General features: G+C 32.7%; 1 protein-coding gene across 8 annotated transcripts in view; it reads right to left on the bottom strand.

Moving 5' to 3' along the window:
• The window catches only part of DACH1 (dachshund family transcription factor 1), a 486,527-nt gene that overhangs the window by 125,408 nt on the left and 340,090 nt on the right, over positions 1-21,029 (bottom strand). For 4 of the 8 annotated variants that reach the window (XM_055244568.2, XM_055244566.2, XM_063618776.1 and 1 more), the window contains 2 exons: positions 11,964-12,119; positions 11,388-11,560 (listed from right to left, as the gene is read on the bottom strand). The exons of 2 other annotated variants lie outside the window; for them this stretch is intronic. In XM_055244568.2, the coding sequence (XP_055100543.2) occupies positions 11,388-11,560; positions 11,964-12,119 (329 nt within the window). The remainder of the gene's footprint in view (positions 1-11,387; positions 11,561-11,963; positions 12,120-21,029) is intronic. 2 more of the 8 variants (XM_063618777.1, XM_055244571.2) reach the window with 1 other exon arrangement.

The following is a 21,029-nucleotide window of genomic DNA, read 5'->3' as shown; positions in this document are numbered from 1 at the left end:
AGAGATTAAACTTATGCAGCTTCAAGCCAAGGAATGGCAAGGATTGCCAGCCGCTACCAGAAGCTATAGAAAGCGAAGGATTCTACCTAGAATCTCAAAGGGAGCATGGTCCTCATGAACTCCTGATTTTGAACTTCTAGACTCCAATAATGAGAGACAATAAATTTCTGTGGTTTTAAGGTACCCAGTTTCTGGTTCTTTGTTACAGTGGCCCTAGAAATCTAACACACTAGGTCTAAAATGGGACCCAGACTTCAGTATCTTTTTAAAGCTCTCCCTATGATTTTAATATGGAACCAAGATTGAGCTGTACTTTTGTCACACTCTTTTAATTTTGCAATGGTGTACACTGCCAATAAACATCTTCAACAGATATGCTGAGACTTCATTTTGAAGACCATGACAAATAAAATGAAAATAACCAGAAAAAATAGCCAAGCCCTTTTCCCAAATCCATGTCGTAAAATGGTTTCCTAACATATATTCCATGGAATTAAAAAAAAAAAAAAGTGCTATAAGAAACTTCACGACAAAACAATATTGTAAAGGAAAAGAAAAGAGGTCAATTAAATTTTAATCTCGAAAGTTGCAATGCGTATTACAATCTTGTCGTAATGATAACTTGTTGAACTTCAAGAGTTTTTAGACAGGGCTAATATGTGCTGATAGGCTTCTGTAAAAGACAATAAACTCCCACAGAAGGCAGACATATTGTTAGTATTATACTAAAAAGCATTAGCCCTTTACCTTAATTGATCAGAGGTTAACAATTAAGTGCTTTATTTTCTGCAAATAGCAAAATTGATAATGTAGGTAAATGTAAGCAACGCACAATATATTTTCCATCTCAAGTTATGTGGGGTTTCCACTTGAAATACTGCAAATATGCAAATAAATGGGAGGGAGAGAGAGAGAGAAAGAGACAGAGAGACGAGATGGGAAGAGGAAAGAGAAAACAAGGGGGGACAAAGACAAACATACATCCCAGATACTAAAATTTAAAACTAACTTTTCAGAGACGTTTATAACATGTATGCATTTGTTACAAGCTAGGATACTACAGAAAGATGGCATCCAACTTTACAGTTTGCAGATTAAGATATTTTGAAATCTTTATCACGGGTAACATGGAAAACGAATATATTATCAGTTATTTTTCCAAACTAACAAAATGAAGCATGTATGCTTCTAAAATGTCTAAGGTAAACAAACGACCAACAGTTTTAAAAGACAAACATGTATATGACTTAAAAGAGCAGAAACTTCACATCTGGATGCCAAAACTTACTTCCTGTCTTCTAATTATAACTACCCTAACCTATAAAGAAGCTTCAAATAGCAATATTCTCATATCAAATCATTGTAATCACAAATCAAAAGACAATCTTGGCTTGTGTTAGCCACGCCATAATTCAAAAGTTTAGTTGTGTATGGTTTTGAAGTATTTGTGCACTTATCATAGAGAATGCATTTATAAGGCTATATGTAGAACTCCTCTATAATTTGTATAAATATATTAAGAAACAATACTGCAGCTAACTGCATACATGTCCAGAGATACACTCTTAAAGTCTAATCTTGATTTCCTGAAATTCTAATAGAAGCATAGTTTGTCTAAGCTTTAGAGCTAATTCCTAATACATCTAACTGTTAACACTTGGATTACACAGAAATACATGGTGTGTATTTAAGAAAATGCACTGATATATTTTTGAATAAAGAAAATTTTCTAAATTAACCATTCCATTTTATTCCAAAGGTTACTCACATCAATGCTTATCTATCAATAAATTTTAATATTTTTCTTAATAATTATGTTAATGCATATGTTTGGCTGAACAGACATAAAGTACAGTCTTGAAATAAATCAGTCTCTCTAAAATGATTTTGCAAGTCTGATTTTCCTGTCATAATAGATTTCTTAGTAGTGCTAATGGAAAGCATGAGAATATAATTGTTCTGAGATATTTAACTCATAAAATGCTTAAATATTTAATGCATAAATCTCTGGAAACAATTATTATGCCATTAAAATAATTCCTTGTTTATTTTAACATTTCCCATATAAGTAGAAAAATGCTTTATTAGCCAATGTACTTAAATGTCAAAGTTATCTGTGATCATCCCTTTAATTCATGAATTGTTCAGTTATTCATTTACACATCCAAAATACTCTTAAAAAGACATATTATACTAAGTAAAAATAAATTAGATTGAAATCTTTATGTAAAATGCATTTTAAAAGCATAATTTAAAGCTCAGTAAATATGTATAAGTAAAATTATAGTATTTAATTTACCTTTAACTTAGTTTTTGCTTTAATTGTAGTTTTGTGTTCAAGAACAAAGGATACAAAGACAATAGTTAATACTGTTATTTGAAGAAAATATTTTAATTTATGCAAATTTTTATGATTTAAAAGCTTAACTATTCAGTTGAAACTTTCTATAAATTGAGATACAACATATTCAGTCATTTTACTTAATGTATAATTTCAATCTTTGGAACCTAATGTATTGTTCTTTGAAGAATTCCATTAAAGTAAAATCCATTGAGCAAGTAAGATTTGAATACATTGTTGCACAATAAATTAATTTGTTTCAACAGCTTAATTCTTTTATCATATTTATATGCTTGCCTTTCCAGAGTATTCTATAAGATGGAGAATAATGGAGACAATAAAGAATTGCTTAGGAGGGAATCTCATAATTATTACTGAAACAAAATAGATAATGAGTTTTATTCAGACATAGTAAGTAAGAAGCAGTTCAATGTCTATAAGAAAACTAGGTAAACTGGATTTATCATTTCATTTGTGTAATACCCTTTAACCTCCAATAAGGGGCTGAAGCAGGACAGAGAGGAAGAATATTTAATTTAATACTTCAACACACTCCTTTATAGTCCTGCATCAGCTTCACCAATCAATAAAACACAATCTTTTGCAATGTTCCATCTTTATAAAACTTGCCACAGTAATAAATGAAAATTTAAGAGGAGTACTCTTCCACTGAAAAAAAAAAAAAAAAAGGTCATACTACTAAACTAATAGTAACAGGAGAACAAAAAAGGAAAAGCTGCATTTTTGCCTCTGGGTAGAAAAAGAAGTATTTGGTGTGTAGGATAATTCAGAATCAAAAATAGAATTCAAAAACAACATACTCAAATTCTAAAATAAAAAGCATAAAATGTTCAGTACTACACACATGTGATTAAACATTTTAAAAATTGCATTATCTCAGCTGCCCTCTCTCCACCTTAAAAATGTATTATATTTTATCAAATTAAAATATTTTCTTAGGGTAAGTATAATCACAACTCATTTCTCTAAAGGATCATTTCATTTAGCTTTTATTTATTTTGCTCTCCTTTTAATTCTCTTCATTTTTTGTTTTTCAATAGAGATTCCCTAACTGAATAGGATATAGAAGTGGGGAAACAATTTGTAATATTAAATTTTTTTTTGTTGTTTGTTTTTTTGAGTCAGAGTCTTGCTCTGTCACCCAGGCTGGAGTGCAGTGGCACAATCTCGGCTCACTGCAACCTCCACCTCCCCGGTTCAAGCAATTCTCCTGCCTCAGCTTCTGAGTAGCTGGGATTACAGGCGTCTGCCACCACACCCGATTAATTTTTTGTATTTTTAGCAGAGACAGAGTTTCACCACCTTGGTCAGGCTGGTCTAAGTGATCCACCAGCCTAGGCCTCCCAAAGTGCTGGGATTACAGCTGTGAGCCACCGCGCCCAGCCTAAATGTTATCTTCATATAACTTTTCATTTATAAAATTGATGAAGTTGACCAGCACTTTATATAACCAAAACTTCTCAGCTTTAAGAAAACTCAGGCTCAAATACATTAGTTCAATGAGTATTTACTGAACACTTACTATGTACCAGGCAGGATCTAGGTTCTAGTTATATAAAATTAAGCAAAACTGACAAAAATTATTGTCCCCGTGGAGCATATATCACACCTGGTAAATGTTGTTAGTGAAATGCAACATCATTGACACTAAGAGTGGTGTTCAAATTCCTTTGCTTTGGAAAAATGTGCAAAGAAGATAAATAGCAGAATTGGAATCCTGTATTCAGAAAAATGCTTAAAAGTACTTTTAAGAGACAGTCAATGATGTTAGCATGCTTACACCTAGTTGAGGACCAGGCAGCCCAAATCAAGATTCCATAGCTGAGGAAGACCCAAACAATATTTACATAGCTTTTAAAAAAAACTTTGATTATGGAACTCAATAAATACTCAAGTTTTCCAAACATGAAACTGGCAAGGCCCCGTGAAACAACTTAATATAATCTGAAACAACTTAACTTTATTCTCCTGTTGTCTTTTTGAACTCACTCATTGGTGGTAGGGGACTATATTTTTCCCAAGAGTGTATGAAAATTCACGTAGCCTTGTAACTTTCTGGGTTTCTATTTGATAATATAAAGTTACTTTAAGCAGCAAAATAAAATCTTGACTCAGGAATTATAATTCAGCACCATCTGACAATAAATACTGGCGTCTTAATTAAAAGGTAGGACTTCTTCCTTTACTACAGCCAAGGGATATAGAGGTGAAGGAAGAACAGCAAGGGAAAACAGGTAAGTGCTGATTTGACCAGCACTGCCTTTAACTGGCATCAATCTCTCCTGCATGGTAAATGTTTAAAGTCAATGTTTAACTTAGTAAGGCACAAATGTATGTTCTTACAGGCCACCACCATGATGAGCCTCTCATCTGCAGTTCCCTTGATGAGTCTAATTCATCCCGATGTTCCTTTGACCCTTGAGTTTCCTGCATAGTTACATCTGGAGGCTTGGTTCAAGTTGATGTGGGGGTACGACTACTTCATAGATGGTGTTGCAAGCTTCTATAATGAGCGTAATGTCTGCTTGGTTGCCTTTTATGATGCCAGCCACCACTGATGATCATGGCCACAATTCGTCACTTCATTAGGGCTTGTAATTTCCTACACACTTATTTTCTAGAAGGTTTCTATGATCACAAAGTTACCTCATGAATCATTTGGTTATTCTTAGGATCAGTTTTTATGGAAAAGGCAGGAAAAATGCTTGATCCCTTCCATGTATTTATCTTTAAGCCTTTATTGTCCTTTAAAAACATCAGTTCCCCCAAAATTCTCCAAATGTGAACAATGAGTTTCTTTTTTAGTATTATTATAAAATCATTCATTTAAACGTGATGTATTTCAAGGCCTGGATGTTTCATTAGTGGTGGTTGTGTGGTAATACTTTCTTTTTTAGGTTAACATCCTTTTTTCATATTTAATATCAATATTCAAATAAACCTAAAGAGAACATACTTATTATTTTTTAAAACCAAGTAAAATTAAATAAATTTTTTGTGAAAAAAATTTATGTCTAAAAGCGCTGCATACACTTGGAGATTTTTGTGTTTGTACAAAGAATAAACTATTCTGTAACTAAAAACAAACATGAAGTATATGATGTCACATTGTTCTAAGATTCACTCTACTTTGTGAATTAGGTCACTCTGGTTGTAGTTTTTATAATCTTTTCACATTTTAAACTTCATGCAAGTAACATCTTGTTTCCTAATATAGTATTTTAAGAACTTGCTTTAAAGTATGAGTACAATTATAAATAGCATTTTTCAATGTTTAATTCTTTAAATGAGAATGTCACAAAGTCTCTCTCACACACACACACACACAGACACACACAGAGACACAAAACAGATCAGCAAAGAAAATTAACAAATTTAAGTCATATTCCCTATTTTCAGAAAACTGTAATGTGTCAAAAGAAGAAAGATGTGTATCCAACAATGTAGGGTAATTTGAATGTTGTCATATTTCTCAAAAACAATTCTACATTATCTCTGAAGAAAATCTTAAAATGCATTTACAAATCTGCTTTGCATACTATGCACTACAAACCCCAAAAGTCCTTGATTAAAACAAAGCTGTGTATAAAATTTTTATTAGGTAAAATGAGCAGAAAAAAAAAAGAGAAAGTCAGAGAGACAGAGGTCTCACCATAGAATTCTGACTATATTTCACAAGCTTGACAGGGATTCCCTGCAAAATTCTAGAACTTACTTTTAAACAAATGATTTTGGATACTTAGAGAGAAAACAAAATAGTAATAAGATGAAAATAATGTTGGTATATAAAGACTTCCAAAGATTAAATAAATAGTAATTTAATCATTATGACAACCTAATGGGGTAGTATCGTTATTACACAAAATACAACTATATTAAATAATTTGTCTATGGTCACACTGGTTGGAGGTGATGAAGTCGAAATGAAAATCCAAGTAGCCTTCTTTCAGAACACATGCCTTAAATCACTAAAATATGCTTCCCTTCTTCCTTTCAATATTACTTCTATTTCATCAAGAACGCTCTTTTCAAAATCTTTATAACATTGTGAATTTATTAAATAAAAACTGAGAAAAATATTGATTCATTCAGGAGAATTTGGGGTTACATAATGAATGATACCTGAGAATCAATTAATAGAACATTTCAACCTATTAGGAATTCTCCAATGACAAGAGAAATTGATCTGTTGATTTATATTGTTTATTTCACTCTGTTGTTTAAGGTAATAAAGGAATACATCCTTTTAAAATTTGGAAATGATACAAAGGTGGCATAAATAGCTAATGTGATAGTCTGGGATGTTAATACTCCAAAGTATCTAAAGACCCTAAATCAATGGAATGGAAACTAAAAAACTTAATGTAGATAAATAAAAATTCCTAACACAAATAAAAGATGAAGAAAAACTGGCTTAACAGAATTTTATGTCAGAAAGGCATGAAATGTACTGAGTCAGACATTCAACTACCAAACAAAATCTTAGGAACTATGACTAGATTTATAGATTATTGTCCAAATTGAGGTTGATGTCTAGTGTCTCTTCATTGCACAATTCACTTCTAGAGTATGGTGGGATAGACGGTGACTTCAGTAAAAAGAAGGCAGCCAAAAAGATGAAGAATAATCAGAACAAATTAGAATAATTGGCCTAGAAAACAGAAACACTATAGGCACTAAAACAGAGGGCTTAAATATTGAAATGGCTAGAACCTAGAAGAATTAGTAGACATTTTTCTTCCAATAAAATATAACAAATTTAAGGTAGAAGCTATTGAGATGCAAATTTTAATTTGATTAATGAATATACTTCTCACTCTTAAATCTGCTGAAAATAGATTAGGCATCCTACAAAAGCTTAGATATATGAAAATGAATAAGAAAGATGTGGGAATTATTTCTCCATTATGGGGGAAGCTGAATTACATAACATCTCAAGTCTAAGTTGCTTTATGTTCTATGAATGCTAAACAGAAAAAGTATATGGGCATCACTGACACATAAGAAATTAATACAGGTACAGTTTATAATTATTTAATATATCCCTACAGATATTTAGGGAGAGGGGAGAGGAAATTGTGCATATATCCACACAACTAGGAATTTTAATTAGAATTATTATTGTCTAAAGAGTATATGTCAATTTCCTCCTCAAAATAATCTTGATTATACTCAATACAACCAGCCATAGAAAGTCTAAGTTCAAGACTTTAGCAGACTATCTCATGAACACTTGCATGTAAAGCAAATAACAATGCCATAGTGGGAAAGTCTTCATCTATCTAGTTCTCTTTTCCTCAGTGCATTTAATTCTTTCAACCCTAAATTCTCAATTATTTTAGTTTTTTTTTTTCTGCTTGGCTCTATTGTGTTTGAGAGTTTAGTTTGAACTGCTTCAGTTTTCCATAGCCTGAGATTCATGTGGGTTTGGGATAATCAGAGGTCTAACACAGGTATTGACAAACTTTTTTGGTAAAAGGCCAAATAGCAAGTATTTTAGTCCACTCTGTCTTTTATGTGAAAATAGCCATAGACATTACATAAATTTAGATGTGGCTCTGTCCCCAGAAAAAACTTTATTTACCAACACTACATTTTGAATTTCATATAATTCTCATGTGTCATGAAATATTTTTCTTTTTATTTTTTTCCAACCATTTAAAAATGCAAAACCATTCTTAACTCACAGGCCATAAAAACCAGCAGCAGAATAGATTTCACCCAACGTTGGCAGCTTGGGGATTCAGGCCCTGCTCCATTTCATGTACTTGAATTGATATGTTAATGAAAAAACTTTTGGAGCTCCTTTACTTCGTAGAAACAGCTAAACAAATAATATTTTTAAAATATGTAACTCTGAAAGCTATATTTTTGCTTCTCTTTTGTCCTACAAATTCTTATTGCCATTTGCATTTAGGTTGAGTTTTAATTTTAAGTCTTCTTGTCATTACTCTTAAAAAATGTAAACGGTTATTCCAGCATTTAGAACATCTCTCAAAGTTCTATTTTCTCTTTAAAGGCTATTTCTCCAGTTGTTTTATAATTCCGTCATACAGGCTCAATCTTCTATGACATTTAACACTTCACTTGCAACAGACTTTCACACTTATTAATAGACTCTTCCCAGGCAAACCAGTGTGTAGTCCCTATTCTAGTTACCCACACGTGTCCAATACTGTTAAAGGTGACATAGGAATCAGCTGTTTTCTTTGAGGAAAATAAAAACTTCCCCAAAACTAAACTTAATTAGCATCTATTAAGTGAGTTTACTAAGCTCTTCTTGTTCTATACAGTCAACCAATATATACATTTAGACAGGTTGATTTGTTAACTTCTTCTCTCTAATACTTAGAACTTCTTGGAGGACCTATTCCTCACCCTTATTCTCTGAGGACACTCACTTGATTTTTATCAGGTTATGTGGATGTCTTTAAGCGTCTAAAACTGTTAGAATCATCTCATGCCTTTCTTAAAATGTGTTTACTTTCAATAATCTTTACCTGTCAGTATCAAATTCGAAGCTATACAAATGACCTGCCTCACAAAATAAGGGCACCATGATAAAAAATGGGCCTTTCGGCCCTTCCACAACAGCCAATTGAACTTCACTTTGATGTTGGCAATAAAAACTATCAGATTTTACTTTCTGTAATCATTCTCAATTAGAGCCATTGTTCCCTATTTGGCTGCTACTATTACCATTTACATCAACACTTTCAAAATCCACAACTCCCTTTAATCTGCATGTAACCAAGTTTCTGAAAATATTTGCAACAACAGAAGAAGTGAGATATCTCTATGACTTAGTAGGTGTTGGCACATATCTTAAAATAGAAAACGACCTCACTTTCTTCTCTTTTTGTGTATTTTCTTCCTTTCTCCACATATCCCCCTCCTTTCCATTCCCAAACTTAATCTAGGAAAACACAGGAATGTTTCTGACTTCCCAATCATTGAGTCCTGAATTATTTTCTATAGACTTCTTCCAGAGGAAACTCAACTTCTTCCTCCTACTTATCTAAACTCTGTGACAACCAAGGATGTATTAAAAGGAGATCCCCTAAGTATTCTAATTAACAAGTAGCACAACTATTTTTAAAAATATGTGTATATTGCAAAATAAAATAAATCAAGTATCCTGATATAAATAAAGGCTTTTGGATGTAGGAATATGTAAGCCATCTCACATGCAAATATTAGCTACGGGTCATAACTTAGACACTTAGACACCCATTATGACTTTAAACTGCTAAAATCTGCTCTTCTATAATATGTTTGCCTTATTTATTAATGTAAATCTTACCTAAATGAGAGATTTTAGTTACCAGTTTTGAAAGTAAAAATTACATAATTAATACTATGAGATGATTCTTTATGGTAATCACGACCAGATTCTTTTAATGAGAATAATCACATCGTATACATTAATACTTAGTACCTTGTAACATTTGCTTAAAGTAGCCATTGACTACAATGATGGGAAGACTGAAATGGATTTTTCCCTCAGCCAAACTCCTCGTCTAGATAACTTTAATGAGTGAGACAATCAGAGTGGTTAATTCTCAATAATACCTATTACCTAACATCATCATAAATTAAACAAGATGGTGATATCTTGCCTATTGAATAATCTGACAACAATATCCCTCTTAGAGAAGGGTTTTCAAAGGTCTTTTTATCAGTTCCTTGGCTGATAACAATGTGGCACTCACTGGTGCTCTCTGAGGTGGTGATCTTTGAGTAGTTGATCCGCATCTTCTGTGAGACTTTTGGTTATTTTTTCCTCTGGTATTGATACTACAGAAAATAACCGAAGCATCTGGGACACATCTTTGTTTTTAGAGCCATTAATATAAGAAAAATTCCTATTTGCATATTACTCCACATTGTATGTAAGTAGTAACAGGGTCTTTTTTTTTTTTTTTTTTTTTTTTTTTGAGACGGAGTCTCACTCTGTCACCCAGGCTGCAGTGCAGTGGCGCCATCTCGGCTCACTGCAAGCTCCACCTCCCGGGTTCACGCCATTCTCCTGCCTCAACCTCCCAAGTAGCTGGGACTACAGGTGCCCGCCACCACGCCCAGCAAATTTTTTGTATTTTTAGTAGGTACGTGGTTTCCCCATGTTAGCCAGGATGGTCTCGATCTTCTGAACTTTTGATCCGAACAGGGCCATTTATATAAGATGCGCTCCAGAGGCTACCCTAAATTTAAGTGTATTGTATTCAGAAAAATGGGATAATTGTAATGTCAAATAATGATCATGCAGCATAAAATATCTTGTACTTAGTTTAACAATTAATAATCTATTCTTAATTTTTTGTTATTTCTTACCCCTTAGCCAATCAGACAATGCAGTTAAAATATTTTAAGTACACATTTTAAAATAATATGAAAGTAAAAGATATTTACATATATAACACATACGATACACACACATACACACACAGATACACAGGGATAGAGGAGACGGAATTGTGTATATATGCACATATGAAGTTTATATTACAATAATGTTACCTTTAATTTAGTGTACTTTTGAATTTATGGAAACTTCCAATTTTATTACTTCATTTAGTTTTTACAACATAATCCACACTGGATTATGCCTTTATTAGATATTTACTAGAATCAGGAAGATTGAATAACATGTCTAAGGTGACAGAGCTAGGAAGTGGCAAAATTTATCCTTTCTAGTCTTCTGATTCTCCACACATCAATGCTCATAACACCACACACACATACACACAACTACCTATGTAAGAACACACACAATTTGAACTGTAACATTTAATGTTGTATGTTTTTCTCTATCTTAATAGATATATAGAGAATTTAAAGCAACCCTAGCCTGCCTAAGTAATGTGCCCCTGGGGCCATTTGCTACAAGTGATTTTTTTTTTTAATAGTCTATTTACTATCACTTAGCTTTTTAGAGTTCAAATGTACTTATGGAATAAGAAAAATGGATTAAGGGATGGTGGCTTAAGATGAACATGCCAAAATAATTGTATAAAAAAAGAATTACCTTAATAACTGATGTTTCAACTCTGGATGGGGGACTCTGAACTTGTGCTGCTGCTGCCATATTTGCAATGGTGCTGAGGTGGTTCATCTGGCTCATTGCCATGGTGACAGATGCTGGAGGTAGGCTGACAGGAATTAGAGGGTGGGGCATCATCATAAAAGGAAGTTCCAGTCCTATAAAAAATGCACATATATCATCATTGCTCTGGAGGACATAAATCATTAAAAATTGAAACATTCAAAAGTTTTCTAATAATGGTAGTCAAAGAAAAAATATTTTTCCTCTTCGTATGCAAAAATTTCACTCACTACTCAGGGAAACTAGGCTTACAGCTATCTGGTTCTGTGCCATGGTTTATCATTTCCTAACTTTTCCTGTGTTTAATACAAATGGTCAATTCTTTGCTATATTATTCCTATAATCAGTCTGAATCTTCCTTAAAATACTAGGGTTTTCTTTAACTTATCCCAATTAGTTATGTAAATATAGTATATCTCTTTATTATGTCCTATTTTGACAACTGATAATTACAATTTAAAAAACTACGATTTTTAATGCTAAAAAATGCCATCGTACCATTTGGCAGAAGGTGACTCTGCTGAAGATGGTTGAGAGGATGACTAAGTGGAAGGCTACGTGCTCCAGGCATGCGGGGGTGGGTTACAGAGGCCTGAGGTCCCTGGGATGGGGAAGAGGGCAGTGTTTCCTTATCCCAGGAACCATCACTGCTGCCTGTGGGGAATGAATATAAATTACTTGGATATAATACTATTCTAAATCTTCCAATGACTAATTTAAAATGATGTTTTAAAAAAATATATCACATTTGGAGTTGGAAAACTGATTTCTAGGGAAATAAGCCGAGGTAAGAAATTTCCCCTAAGCTGCATGTTCTTTTTGATTTTCTATTTCTTATATAGGATCTCAAAATTAAAAAATATATATATTTCTGCAACATTTAACCTAGTGGTGGCATCTAATACTGTTTGGCTATCCAGCTTAATATGAAATGGTCTCTATTAACCAGATAATTAATTACTCCTTGGAAGTGAAACACACTAATATTTATAGAATGCAAAGTTATCCTTGTAGTAAATGACATCCTAGCCATCAAATAAAGTGCCTAACTTCATTACACAGAAAATCCAAAAAATGGAGCCATTAAATGTCCAGCTTGGTTTGACATTGTACAGAGAACACAAAAGATCACTCTATAGAATATAATGCCAAAGCAAAAATTAAATATGCATGCATGTGTGTGTGAATAAATACATCACTTGTTTTCAAATAAAGAGAAACATTATGTCTCCATGTCAATGCCACTCAACCGAGGGCTTGCATTTCAATATTGGTGGCAATGCCTTTGATTTAAAAAGATCATGAAATACCTTATTAGAATACGCCTTGGAAGGTGTTTATAAATCATTTCAATTTAGATGTGCTCCCAAATTAAATTAATTTAACATTAATTTATTCCTTAACTGAATCTGTTGAAAATACAAACTATCCACTTAGAGGAAATTTCTGTAATATCCCTATCAGCTCATGATTTTCTTATTTCTTAAAAAAAGAAACCATATTTTCATATAATATGCATAGAAACAGCAAAGTTGGTAAAACTCCAATTTAATGCTTTAGCTCTGCTAAAAGCCTCATTGTAAAATCTCTACGACATAGTTTTTAATGAAGAATACTTAGTTACTGCCATGATTTTTTTCCATTTACTTCATGAAGACAGTTAAGGTTCAATATAAATTCAAACTCATTAGCTCAATACTGTCTGGATCTTAGAGTAAATTGTTCAGAAGTGGGTAATGAAAACTCAATTCAAATTCTTCAGCAATCAAACAAAGCAATTTTATTAAACAATGAAAAGAATCAATTAAAATGGATATCTTTATTATCTTTATTATTTTACAAGAAACCATGACAGCTTTTGGCTTAAAAAAAAGTTTATAGCTTCATACAGAAATGACTTACATAAAAGAAATTTCTCCAGGTTGCTCCTATACTGTGATATAAAAGTTCTTTTCATATTCACAAATTTATACACCTTATTTCTGTTCTCATAACTTTTTTGACACTTATCCCAAGGTACTAGTCAAACATGCAAGAACTATAAATAGATGAATTTTTCAAATGTATGATATCAAGGGATTATTATTATAACACATTTTAAACATCTGCTCTTTACATTGCCTTTATCAAAGTACATGCAATTTTTTATTATAGACTTAATTCACAAAGTCTATGGGATTTGATTTGGTCAAATGTTATGATTCAGCATTGATTTTACCTTGTATGTTATCAGTTAAAACTGACTATCAGGATATAGAAATCATGCTTTGGAATAAATATTATTTTAATATAGAAATTGCACTGGAAACTTAGAAATAATAAGTAATTTTCTCTATATTTTATACTTCATTTAAAATCTTCAACAAATGTAACGATTACATTTTCATAGTAGATTGCATATTTGAAGATAATTAACTAAAATATGGAGTGGAAAAATATACATTCATTGTTTTGGATTCAGTTTGAGCTGCATTTACAGCTATAATCTACTTTTGTTTTTCTGTTCACTTAAACTAATTTCCTCTTTTATTGAAGTCCTATTGCCAGGATAAACAAATAAATGGGAAATAGTTATTTCTGCAAATATATTTAAATTTCACTCATATCAGTAGAGATGCACAATAACTCTATTTTTCATATTATTAAGGTGTAAAATATTATCTTAAAATTCTGATTAAATTACTCTGAAAACAGACTACAGATAAAACACTACCCATTTTCACATCTGTTTTTGCGTCACAGATATCAGTCCCTTGTGCACAGGTAAATATCAAGCATTCATATGTGAATTTTCCCTAGTAAGTTTCTAATACTATATTAGATTTTCTCACTACTTAGAATGCTTCTAGCCATCTCCGCCAATCATCATTTGTTAAATACTCATGATGTTAGCTCATTTGGGTAATAAATAGAGCAAACAATTAAGAAACTAAGTCTGATGAAAAATATACAATATATAACCAAGTCAGCTGTAAGTGATTTTTGCATTATTTATAACATCCTTTTCCTCTATTAGCATGAATAAATAAGAATTGAAAATAGGCCACTTCAGAACAAGACATGCCCATAGTTATTAAGTGCATATTTTTACCATTTTATTTTAAGCCAATATATAGCACGATATAAACCAGTATATATGCACTATGCTTACACACAAACATATATACACACATAAATACCTTTAAAATTCATATTTACTACTAAGACTGCAAGAAACAGCAGCAGATTCAATATATAAGAAATTTCTAACATTTGGCAGGGGAAGATAGAAACAGAAAAAACTGACTTACTGCTATTAAGAATATACTAATAACTGCATATTTAAATATATGGAATTTATATATAAAGAGTGATTGTGTGTGTTTAGATTTTCTTTTATGTAAAAGACGGAACAAGCAAGGTTATTTCAAGATTTAGTGTAACTGAAATTCAAATATGTAAGGACTAGGTGTGGGAGGTCCTCTCCCCGCTTAGTCCCTCCCCATTCCAACATTAAAACAAAGCTTCTGAAAAATAAGTTTGATGCAATGTCTTAGTCTTCATGGGCTCAGACTATTTTCCTTGGCTCACCCTCACTTGATATTTTTATTGCATTTTGTGATACATCTTTTAAGATGGACCAGGTTTTAAATGCAGAAATATATCCCTAAATTGTGAAAGCCATCCCTACTCTAAGGGTACCAGATCATTGAATAGTCAGAAATGATGGGTTACAAATATAAAATGGTTTTCGTTTTCCTCTAATTACTGCCTTCAAAAAAGCTTTGTCAAGGTTCCCTATTCTGTCCCTTAAGAGCCTTGAGCAGATTTTGAGTATAATAAATCCATTCTAGTTAACTGTCATCTCTGCTTCCCCATCCCCACTAGCATTAGCCATTTCTACAGTCTAGGTATCTGGAAGACAGAGGCTAGCTCAGCTTTTCAACCAACCTATCTTCCTCCTCTCCTTCTTCTGGGTAATAAGATAAACGTCTCTTGCTTAAATGGTTCCTGCTTACATTTCCCCTGCACTGCAACTTCTGTGGCTACTCCTTTAGGCCATTGACATCTTCCAAGTGGTAGAGACCTAAATCTAAACATTTCCATGGTGGTAATGTCTTATCCTTCAAGGGAATCCTTACTGAGGAACTTCCTAACTGCACAAGTCCCTCACAGTAGAATCTCCTCCAGCTTCATGATTGTCTAAGCTCCTTAAATTCCCACTGCTTCTTGAAACTAAGGCCCTCCTCCTGGTGTAAGTCCTCTTGTTCTGATGTCCACTTTCTCCAGCCTGCTCCCTTCTCCTCAGTTTTTTACCACCACCTCCAACTCCTGCTCCCAATCAGCAGTTCACACTTAAGCAGAAATCCAGCTACCAAATGAGGTGGAAACATCCGCAATCCTTGAGTAATTCTCTTGGAATTTTCCTCCCTTGACCTTCTCAGTGAGGAAGCATGCTCAAAAAGGAATTACTAAACCACAGCCATACCTGTCAGTTGCTGTCCTTTCACTAGAATGATCTCTTCAAATCCCATCTTATAAATGAATGTTCATAAATGAGTGTGGTCCATTCTTATAAAGGAAGAAGGTGGTTGTTCATGGAGTCTGGAGTGATAGTTAAGACAGCAATGCTGATTCAGTTGCTATTAATAAGTACCAATTGTTTTTTACTTTCTTTAAAAGGAGGGGTACCTGACAACTTTTGTTCTTGATGGAGACCACGGGAAATAATTGTATTTAATATCCTGTTACATAAACACACACAAGAAAATGAACAACAAATACAGCTATATTATAAATCAAATTTTAGTAACTGGCTCTTGTGAATAAACTGAAATAAAGGGAAAGAATAAAGAGAAATAAAGGGGAGCACAATTTTTAGGTAGGAAAGGGAATGAAAAATGTTTTGGAGAAAGATATTCTTAGTTTCTCTTTACTAAAAACACAATAACAATTTTGAGTGTGTGTATGCACAGCACCAATTATAGTCTTAGTCCAAATAATTATATATATTCATTTGTTCATTTCACTCCTAAATGTATCCAACGAGAAACAGGTTCCCAAAGAGAAGTCCACAGTATTTCTATGCATTTTAGATAGAAAACACATGAAATAATCAAATACTAAACTAAAGTGATCTGTAAAATATAAATGCCTTTTAAATTACCATGCATTAAAATGGTAAAAGTATATTTAACTACTGTATTACTATCATTTATACCTAGGTGACATGTAACTATTTGTTAAGATTTTCCCACAGGCTGACCCTGATAAAGAAGGCAAATCTCAAAGGGACTAACGGTCACACCACTGCTTATTGAGTGACACTGATAGATTGTGACAGGAAGCTGACATTGTCAAGATTCGTTTACAATGAAAATGACGGCAAGAGCAGGCATTTACTCCATACCATTGGAGACCACTTAGAAAGACGTCAACACCATCTTAACAACGAAAACAAAACTTCTAAATAAAAGTAAATACTAGTTACAGGTGCTACAGATGTTCAGCTGTTACTTCAGAGGTAGGTGAGGGAACAAACAAGTTAGTATCTTTTAGTGGATTAAGTTCACTCTATTAAAAAAATGATATAAAATGTCAGCAGTAATTCAACTATTTTGCATGAGTTGTGGAAACAGTCCTTTCATGAAAGTTATTGTAATATAGTCTTTAAATATTCTTTTGAATAACTATCTAATCCCAGTTGATCTACTTTAGGATATAAAAACACTGAAATCTCCTGACGCTTTGGTTTGACTTTATCACACTACTAAAATGAGAAAAGAAGAAATCTTCTAGGGATATAATTAATTAGGCACACAGTTGAAAATGTTCCCGTTTTAAGTGTGGTGGTTTAGCAAAGAAAATGCCACAAGTGCCTCCTAACTGGTATTGCAGAATAATGTCCGCAGAGTAGGTCAGCACATGTATCATGTTTGATTTGGAGGTTCTGGGAAAAAAAAGAACTGGTTGTCTTTAATGTAACCAATTCTGCTTGGCTTAATATTCTTACATCAATTTATTTTTTTCTTGAGAGAAAAATAATGTTGTTATAAATTCTAACTGCCCCATTACCTATAAATATATCATTTAGGAAAATATGTTACTTTCCCATAAATAATTAGATATTTTTTCTTTAGTTACCTGTCACTAACTAAATCTTACCCTGTGTTACTTGAACGTCAGATATAGTTAATCAGGAATGTGAAACTCTTGCCATACGAGGGGACTTTTATCTTACCTATGATGTTTTCTTTTGAATGCAGAGCTGTTTTAATATATTTTATTTTATATGCATTGTTTATAACATAATACTGATGTTATTAGTGTTCTTGTGACTCATCAAAACTTTGTTAATTCTAAATTTCTTCACCTACTTAAGATATGGGTATTGCCCTATATACTTCACAGTGGTGCTGAAAGTAACAGTAAGTGAAGTTGTACAAAGCACACACAAATTAATGGAAACTAGAACTGCTTATTTTTAAATTTTGGCTGAATATTCTTTACTATGGCCAATGATTATTGAACTAAAGAGAATGGGAAACAAACCGTAAAATCAGATCTGATATCCAAGTGACTAATGTAAGATGAAATGATACTTAATGAACAGGCAGACATTACTAAAAACAATGGCTTCTTTATCCTGAGAAACTTTGGATAATTATGAAAAAAACAAATAGCATTAGGAAACTTAAAATAGACAATTGTTTCAATTTTAAATAGCTTTCATTTTGGAACTCATACAATTTATTTAAATAAATTTCTATATATAAATAACAATGCTTCATGTATTTTTCCTTATGTCGTAGTAAATTTCAGAAAGTTTTGATGCAACTCAAACTAAAAGAAGTAGGGTCATAACTATAAAGACAAAAGGTAAAGTACTATATGTGCAGAAGAGAGAGAATTATATCAGAAAACACTGGTTTTTTGATGCCGTTGTTGTCTTTGGACTCATTAGCACCGTGCTCTAAGTGTTAACCAGGGAAAATAGAACCACACACCAAAATAAAACAAACAAATGCAGACTGGGTAAATGGTTACATAGATTTTTGTATAAGAAAAAATTAGTAGCCGGATTGATTTGTATTGACTACATATTTGGGTGTCTTGTAAATACAGACTATAAGCTGATTGTAAGCAAGAGCCAAATGTTGCTAGTCGGTGGAAATGAGACTGAAAAAAATTGGTTGATTTCTACAACTTAAGTATAATTTGATTACAGATAAAGGACAATGTAGAAATGACCACACAAGGTTCATACACACTTTGCTATCTAAAACTTATTCATACAGTTCTTCAAAATAAACAGTTTGGTATGAAGTATCTATGCTAATTTTGCTTTACATCTTTTAGCCTTTCTTATTGCCAATGTTAATGAATTTCTACTTTTTCTAACTTTACCTCATCAAATTATTCTTGTATTAGGCAAACCAATGAACTAGAAATTCTTTCTCTAAGGATATTGTAATTTCCCTATAGATTTATAATCACATTAAATAAAACGATGGGTTATATTTTATATATTGCTAGTGGGGTAATCAATGCCAAGGTATATATTATTAATGTTTTTATGCTCATGTGCAAATGTTGCCCATGGCAAGTTGAAATAAGTTTTAATTTTCATGATTTTATACAATGTTATCAGTTTTCAATTATTTGTGTTGAAATTGAAAACTTTTCTTCCCACTTGAGGAAAATTGCTACTGAATTTTCCAAAAAGCATAAAACCTTCATAAGTGAGATGGTATGCTTTGGCAATTGTCTTGATATTTCTCATATGTATGGATTTAAGTATTAATTTATCTCCTTCCTAAACCTGGTTAGCATCAAAGAAGGACATCACCAGTGAGTTTTTTAAGCCAGGAACTTAGGAATCCACTTTATCTTCTCATCTCTTCCTGTGCACCATCAGCGCCCAACTACTTTTTCATGTCCTATTGATTTCATCTCTATTATTCACCTCTATTTTGTCTGTTTTTACCTCAGCTGCTGTAATCAAATTTAAGACCACTATTTTTAATTACAAATCTTACACTGTCACTCCCCTGATTAGGGGTCTTCATTTTTTTCCCATTGTTATTAAGAAAAATATTTTAAAAGTTTGTCTTAATGTAAGTTCCATGTGGTCAAGCCTGTGTCTTTTTTTTTTTTTCTCATCATTGTATCCACAGACATATATAAGGTAAGACTAACTTTCAATCAGTTTTTGAGCTGAGAGCTTCAAATCCAGAGCAATTCTCACATTTACATCTGGTAAACCTCATTGTGGCAATAAAAGTGTTCAGATATAGCCTTTGTTATGGAGCAGCTTATGATATGCAGGAGAGGCAAATGCACATATAATAACGTGTATTTGCCTAATTATTATTGTTATTATTATTTTTTATACAGAATCTCACTGTCACCAAGGCTGGAGAGCAGTGGTGCAATCTCAGCTCACTGCAACCTCCGCCTCCCGGGTTCAAGCGATTCTTCTGCCCAGCCTCTGGAGTAGCGAGACTACAGCACACGCCACTATGCCCTGCTAATTTTTGTATTTTAGTAGAGACGGGGTTTCACAATGCCAGGCTGGTCTCAAAGTCCTGACCTCGTGATCCGCCACCTCGCCCTCCCAAAGTGCTGGGATTATGGGCGTGAGCCACCGCGCCCGGCCCTAATTATTATTCTTAACTGTAATTAAGGATAGAGAAGATAAAGAATTGGTAATATGTTTAACATTTTGGAAATAAGCTTAATGGAACTTAGTAGCTGTTTAGATATAAATGGAGATTAAGTGAGTAAAATATGAAAGATGAATTCAGCATCTAGATTAACAATTGTTGTATAGTGGCATAATTAAGGAAGCAATAATGATGATGACAGTATCTAGTACGTATGATGTACTTAGAATGTGTTGGGCATTTTGTTAAGCTTTTACATGCATTATCCTAATTCTGAATTCACAATCCAAGCCTTTTATCATCCATATAAAGAAGATCAGATTTTACAATGAATAAAATTCAGTTCGATATTGGACTGGTTGAATATGAGGTGTTTCGGTAATAGCCACGCAGAGATTGACAACAGGGAATTATAAATATGGGACTGAAACTTGGAAAAAAAGGAGATGCCTAGTGAGGAAGATTTGGAAGCCATTAATTTGTACATAGTAGATTAAGCCATGAGGCTTTAAGCAGGTATGGAAAGAATAAAAGTATTGCTACCAAACGTGTATTTCTACTATAAACCATAGAATAAGTCTCAAATAAACCACATTGCATAATGTTTTAATCCTGAAGAGCTGAGCAAGAATAAGCAAATATTGGTATGTGACTCCTATAGTTTAATACAAGTTACACAGATTATAATAAATTCTTAGCACAAATGGTTGTATTCATGCATTTTTATAATATTCAACTTTCTCCACTTCTAAGCTAAAATATTCTTTTTAATAAGATAATCAATATGAATACATGAATGCCTGACATATCTTAGGCTCTCAATTAATAACGAATGAGTGCACATTATGATTGAATTTAAAGATTTAACAATCCTAACTACTATTTAAGGTAGACAGCCTAAAGAAAGACAAAACCAAAT

The sequence above is a fragment of the Symphalangus syndactylus genome, chromosome 15, assembly GCF_028878055.3.
Source record: "Symphalangus syndactylus isolate Jambi chromosome 15, NHGRI_mSymSyn1-v2.1_pri, whole genome shotgun sequence".
NCBI lineage: Eukaryota > Metazoa > Chordata > Mammalia > Primates > Hylobatidae > Symphalangus > Symphalangus syndactylus.
The sequence above is the reverse complement of the archived record's forward strand: the minus strand, read 5'-3'. Positions and strand labels throughout refer to the sequence as shown.